Source organism: Lissotriton vulgaris, chromosome 7 (genome assembly GCF_964263255.1).
Source record: "Lissotriton vulgaris chromosome 7, aLisVul1.2, whole genome shotgun sequence".
In the NCBI taxonomy this organism is placed as follows: domain Eukaryota; kingdom Metazoa; phylum Chordata; class Amphibia; order Caudata; family Salamandridae; genus Lissotriton; species Lissotriton vulgaris.
The window spans coordinates 673,702,232-673,709,329 of NC_141695.1; the positions used below are offsets into that span (position 1 = coordinate 673,702,232).

The 7,098-nt window shown below is 40.6% G+C and overlaps 1 protein-coding gene across 1 annotated transcript in view; it reads left to right on the forward strand.

Annotated features, from left to right (window-relative positions):
- DGKE (diacylglycerol kinase epsilon) overlaps positions 1 to 6,878 on the forward strand; it is a 161,874-nt gene extending 154,996 nt beyond the window's left edge. Inside the window, exon 11 of the mRNA XM_086930872.1 lies at positions 4,896 to 6,878. Within this exon, the coding sequence (XP_086786998.1) occupies positions 4,896 to 5,093 (198 nt within the window). The 3' untranslated portion in view covers positions 5,094 to 6,878. The remainder of the gene's footprint in view (positions 1 to 4,895) is intronic.
- The last annotated feature ends 220 nt before the right edge of the window (positions 6,879 to 7,098 follow it).

The window sequence follows — 7,098 nt, forward strand, 5'->3', positions numbered from 1 at the left end:
GTATGTTTTAAAAAGTATTTTCTCTTGCAAACTTGAATCAGAGTGTTTGAGACTGTAAAATGCTTTGTACATCCAGCCCTAGCCCATAGTTCTGTAAAGGTTTTCCCCAAGTGCTGTCCCTGTAGGTTGAAATGCACAATTGAGTATTCAGAGGAAGTCTCATTTACCATGCCTGTTGATCTTACAGGCAGGGTAAATGGGGGCAGGTCAGTGACAAATAAGAAACCAGTAGGTTGACATGTAACTGACTTTCTCGTTCTCTAAAGGCTTTGCAGTCATTCACTCCACATCTGTATTCCATTCTTCTTCCAGCACTGCTTGCTTAAAATACCTTCCCACTTTGAGAATGTTCTCTAGCACCAAGTATAACATGGGCTTCCATGGGTCATGGGAAATGTTATTAACTTTCTGTATTTTCATTCAGATAATTAGTGTTTTCACATGCTTCACAAAACGTTTTCCGCAGATTTCTTTCAGTAAGATACTCATTTGATCCTTGTGGGGGCCACCAGTGATTGTATGCCAAAATATCAGAGCCAAACATTTTAAAGTACTAAAATATAACTAAATATATTGGGTACAAAAATATCAACTTTACATATTTTGTATGTAAAGGACAATATCGAATACTGAAGTATAGAAGACCAAACTATTGTCACAAAATAGATAAGTATATTGGATTTTATATATTAAACAATATATCAGCTTAAAAACAAAAATGACATTTAAAAATACACCTCACATACTTTAAATGTATTATATAAACTTAGTACATGAGAAATAAACATGAATAATAAAATACAAATACTAGTAATAATTAACATTAATTAAAATCACTATAAGTCAAATATACATGTACAATAAAAGTATTAAAAATAAAAAATATTCCTATAAAAATAAATAAAAATAACTATATAATAACAAAAAAATACATTACTTTAAAAATAAAAATGCATACAATAATCAAATAAGTTTAAAAAGAAATCACAAAAAGAAATCTATAAAAAATGTTAAAAATAAAATTCCCATAAAATAAATCGACTTTTATGGATCAGATTTACTACTCACACTCCGACCTGTGCAACAGTAGGGAAAGTGTTGGTCTTTGGAGGTTTCAAATTTAAAGGCCTATTACGATGTCAGGCGGATTGCTCCCGCCAGGCTGGCGGTAGCCACCACCAGCCTGTCGGGGGCAAGCCGCCCGACATCCACACTCGTTTTCCCCCCCGCCATATTAGTATGGCGGGGGGATCTCGGCAGACGGAAAGACCGTCCGCCGCTTTTCCGCCCGGTCGCATATGGTGGCGGTGTCTATCAGACACCGCCAGCCATATTAGGATGGGCAATTGTGGATGCCTTTCTGTGGCGGCAATGCCGCCACGTAAAGGCATGCGGAGAATCCCTGCGGGGGGCCGTTGCGGCCCCTCAGGGACTCCAGGGAGGGTGGGGGGTGCACATGGGGGTTACCTATGGTACCCCCCCAGCAGTTCATTACACAGCATGGCAGGCACCGCGCGGTGCCTGCCATGCTGTGCATGGAAGTGCACAGCATGCTTTCCTGCCATTGTGGCAATGGTAGGAATGCGGGATGCCCCCGCCACAGTGGCGGGCGCATCCTAATGCTGGCGACGGGACCCCCGCCCTTAAGATGGGTGGCCCTATTACCACGAGGATGGCGGGCAAAGTTCGCCCGCCTTCCTAATGAGGCCCTTCGTATTCCCACTCCAACATAAACAACCGTCAGGAAAGTGTTGGCGACCTGAAAGCTTTAATTTACTATTCCCACACCAAAATGTATATATCTAAAAGTAACATAAAATAAATCTTAACAAATATACAACAATATTTTTTTAATTATAACATTCATAAACAAAAGTGCAAATTAAAATGAGTACATTAACAATTAAGATTACAAAAATAGAACTTGGAAAAGTAGTATAAACATTAAAAAATATATACTATAAAACAAAAAATACTATTCATTTATATACACATTATTAACATTAATCAAATAATTTACAAAATCAATAATCTAATTAACCAGTTGGAAACCACAATTAATTACCTTTTCATTTTAAATTAGCTCTAAATAATTTACAAATGAACTATTGTATATTATTTATAATCAAATTAATATATCAAAAATAAACAAAATGATAAACAATCTAAAATAAATATTTAAATAACTTTAAAAAATCGTCCTTACACGATCAATGGAAGGACCTGCCACCCCGCAGCTGTCCCCATACCTTTTCAAGATTTCTTGAAGCAGCGCCAGAACTCCTTCATTACAGAACCACTGAAGCAGAGACAAAAAGAATAGGGAAATCTCTTGAGACAAAAAGCTAGGAGGCTTTTCTGGCCGGAACACTAGGGGGTCCATTAGGATGGCGGGCGGACTTAGTCCGCCCGCCATCCCATCGGTAATCGGGACCGCCCAACATAAGGGCGGGGGTCCCACGGGGGGTATTAGGATGCGTCCGCCACTGTGGCGGGCACATCATGTATGTTAAGCAATGCGGTGGGCGTTGCTCTCAGCACCACCCGCCACAATGCTAAAAATGCACTTTTACATTTGCATAAACAAAGTGGCAGGCACCGTGCGGTGCATGCAGCTTTGTTTATGCAAATGCAGGGGGGTACCACAGGTCCCCCCCGTGTGCACCCCACCTCTCCTTCACTCTGGGGGCCCGCAGGGGAGACCAAGAGTGAAGACCGCATGTCTTTTCGTGGCAGCATAGCCGCCATGGAAAGGCATCTCTCTAAGCCCATTGTAATATGGCTGGCGGTGTCTAATAGACACCGCCACCATATTAATCCTTTTCCGTCCCGGCCGCAAGGCGACGGGGCGGAAAAGCGGCGGACGGTCTTTCCGTCCGCCGAGGTCCCCCCCGCCATACTAATATGGCGGGGGGGAATTCAAATGCGGATGCCCGACGGATTGCCCCCGCCAGGCTGGCGGTAGCCACCGCCAGCCTGGCGGGGGCAATCCGCCCGACATCCTATTGGGCCCCTAGGTTTCTGTTCTTCTAATTGTCATCAGTGAAATAAATGATGCGAAGGAGAAGAGTTATTTGAGGTACGTATTTACAGAAAAATGTGAGAAATGTGGTACAAGGCTGTTGCTGCATGAGACTCCAACTTCTTACTCCCATTCCCCAACGCAGTGTGTCGTCTTTCCGATCACAAAGATTCCATTCTAGAATCCCTTGACAACATAGGATCAAGGAAACAACACAAACTCAACAACCTGCCATTAATAATTTCAAATAAAATATAAAATAAACACTACAAAATAAAAAACGGAATTATACACAACTACGTTTGAAAAAAAAAAAAAGTACCCAAACAAACTATGGGCCAGATGTATGACCATTGATGTTTGCGACTCGCAAATTGCATTAAATTGCAACTCGCAATTTGCGAGTCGCAAATCTCAATGTACAACAGTGTCAGAGACACTGTTTGTGATTCCCAATGGGGTCGTAAATTGCAGGCCTCATGCATATGAATGAGGCTGTCGCAAATTGCGACCCCATTGGGAATGGCTGGCACTCCCAGGGATGGTGGCCTGCTGGGGTCAGCAGACCACCATGTCTGGGACTGCTTTGTCTATAAAGCAGTTTTTTTTAAATGCAGCCCGTTTTCCTTAAAGGAAAACTGGCTGCATTTTAAAAAAAAATTGAAATTAAACGTTTTTGTTTTATTTTTTAAGGGCTGGTAGTGGTCTCTGGGACCACTGCCTGCTCTAAAAAAAATGTTTGCACACCCATTCACAAAGGGGAAGCGTTTGCGAATGGTTTGCCACACTCTTGAAGAGGGTGGCAAACTGCGAGTATTTTGCGACCGCAATGGCGGTCGCAAAACATTCGCCTGTAGGTGTTGGACTCGCTATTAGGGAGGGACGTCTTTGGAACGCCTCTTCTTAATAGCGAGTTGCTAACCCTATTTTGCGAGTCGCTATTTAATTAACGACTCGCAAAATAGGGTTAGTACATGGGCCACAGGTTTTTTGCATGAAACCCATTTGCGCTCGCAAAAAGAGTTGTACGTTTGGCCCCAAATTCCTACCTTGTATATTCTGTCCCACAATATTTTTGCCATTATATTTGAGTCCCACAGTATATTTAATTTGATATTATCCTGGATCACTGGGATCATGTTTTGCATCAGTATTAGTTTTTGAATGACAAATATTTAAACAGTTAGAGGGGGGAAAGCTTAAAGACATCAGCTTACGAACGCAAACTGTATGTTGCCATTAAAAACACTAAAAATTATTTGATGTGACTAAAGATGAATGGTTAATCGAACATATTTCTGGCATGTGCTTAATGAAGAATTTCATGTTATATGACTATCTTGAAACCACGCAGCAGCAGGAGTTGAGCTTTCTTGATTCGTGCCCTGGATAGTAATTCCTGCAAAATATAATGGAGTGCAAGTACCCTGTATTGGCCAGCCTACTTTACAAAGCATGGCATAGGTGCATTTGGGCCCACTTGGCTAGGATACTCTGCTCATACTTCAATGCTGTGCATTGAAGGGAGATGAAAAACTGCAATCCATATCTATCTTAACTTAGGTAGTGCTTTGCCCAACTGTGACCCAGAGCTCTTGCACACCAAATTCAACATCCCACCTCAACAGCTGCTCATTGCTGTCATTTCATTGCATTGGTAGGAGTTAGGAATGGTTGCCACATCACTAAGTGAGCTAGTATAGCAAGCAAACCTAGCCCTTGGATGTCATACTATTAGGCCTCTATCCCCTGACCATGTTTCAGGAATGTGACAAATGCTTTGCTGTAAATGCTGTATAAGACTAAAGTGCTCCCAACCACCTTTGAAAATCTCAAAGTCTTGACTTGACTAATTCAATTTTTTTGCTGGCAGCTGATCCTGAAGAGCTCGAAGATGCCTATGCAGGTGGATGGAGAGCCGTGGGCACAGGGCCCATGCACTGTCACCATCACCCACAAGACACATGCTCTCATGTTATCTCACTCTGGGGAGCAGTCAGACGATGATTCATCCACCACATCAGAGCTGGAGGACACTAAGGAAGAAGACCAAACGGATGAAGAAATCTAGCCCGTCACTTACTGACAATCCAAGAATTAGCAATCAGCCATAGTCACTACTTTTAATATTCTTCTTGAACAGGTCATTGTGCTTCAATGTTATATGTTTAGCATCTTAGCAAATGCGTTTTCACTGCTGTGAAGTTTGTTATGTACTAAGCCACACACAGGTATGATATAATGTTTTCTCTTCTTGGAAACATATGGCTAAATTGTTCAGTGAAAACTCTACAGGGCCATTCGCAAGCAGTAACTGCTGGATCCAATTTGTGTACATGAATCCTGGACATTGGTCTATGAGCACAAAGAAGGAAGATGCTTAAAAGTTTCAAAAGAAATACAAACGGAAAGCAATGGACCAATAACTAGTTGCAGAGTTCAACTAAAGCCAACTTGGATTTCCTATCATAGCACTTCATTGTATTTCTAAAAACCCATGACATCGGATTCTAGCAAAAAGCATTAGTAACTGGCGGGCTTTCCATCTGATAAAAGTGTAGGAGAAGTGTATTCTCTGTCATGTATAGTCCCTGTCTGTGAGTATCCTGTGTGTATTGTTCCGGTGGTAGATATAGTAGTGTACCAAATTTAGAACATTCAAGTGTTATCAACGGATAAGAGAACAGACATCCATTTTACTTCACTTTTAAACAAGCTTAAGGAACCATTTTACAATATTTGTTGTTTCTAAACCAAAATCATGCAGGTTTCAGATTCAAAACTACAATTCGGAAACAGTATATTTATTCCAATTGAAATTTTAGTGTATTCCTACTTAATAATAGTGCACTGACATTTTTTAAATGTGATGATAAAGAAAAATGCCTTCAGGAAATATAGCTATAAGGATCCTACATTAGAATCCTCTGTAACATTATTTATATATTTATGCGTGAGGCAGAAGAATACAGTTCTTCAAATACAGCTCATTGTTGCCAAATATAACAAAGCAGCCAGGAGAGGCATTTTCAAAAGGCGCTTATAAATGAGCAGGCATCATCCTAAAACTCCATTTGTATGTCTTGCTTTAATTTCATGAATCCATTGTTAATGTTCCTGTTTCTTCACACAAATATGTATTATTTCCAATATTGTTGATTGTTATTGTGATTCAGACTCTCTTCCTCTACACTGGTCATTTGGCATCTCTTGTCCTAGCTCTAAACACTCTTCCATCAATTTTTTGAGAGTTTGTAGTGTGCTACTTCAGAATGCTGAAATTCCTCTGAAGAAAGTTTTTGAAGGGTTGTTAGAGTCTGAGCCGTCAGGCAGAATCCTGCTCAGTGTTCTTTGGTGGCAAAAATAATTGTAGACCGGTTTGAAACATCATGTCTTCACATCTTTGAATGTCATGCAGTTTGATTAGACTCTCGATTGGGGATTCAGAGCAGCATTCCGTAGATAAGAACCCTAGACCCCCAGGGGTCTAGCTCTGTGTTAAAGATGTTGAAGCATATGTGGGTGAGGAGGTCTGCAATCGAGGAACAACAGTTCCTGTTTGTGGAACAGCAGATGACTGAAGATTGTAATTATTTTGGGTTTGTTGCCAGTAGAATTTGTGGACAGTGCAGATGAGCTTAACTTAATCCTTGCATCTACTGCAAACTTATAAAGCACATTCAATGCTGATTTGATGTGGCTGCATTTGCCAAGATTAAGAAGCAATTTGGAAGCCTAACTTTATTTTATTTTTTTATTTATTTTATTTATTGAGTTTGGTATAGCACAAACTTGACCCAAAAGCACCAGAGCGCTTTAACGTATTAAAACAGCAGCAATTACACGAGTTAAAAAATACATTTTAAAAAAAGAATAGTAACCGTATATAAAAGAAGAATACTATAGACAGTAGGAAATGTTGGCAATATACTTCTGAGGTAGTTATGGTAGGGTTTTGCGGAGTTGGGGAGAATAGAAGCATAGTTTTCCCCCCGAGGTAGTGATGCCTAGATTTGTTTGGAGGATGTGAGGTAAGAGCATCAGGTGAGTCATAAGATTTAAGAGGGAGGGTTTAG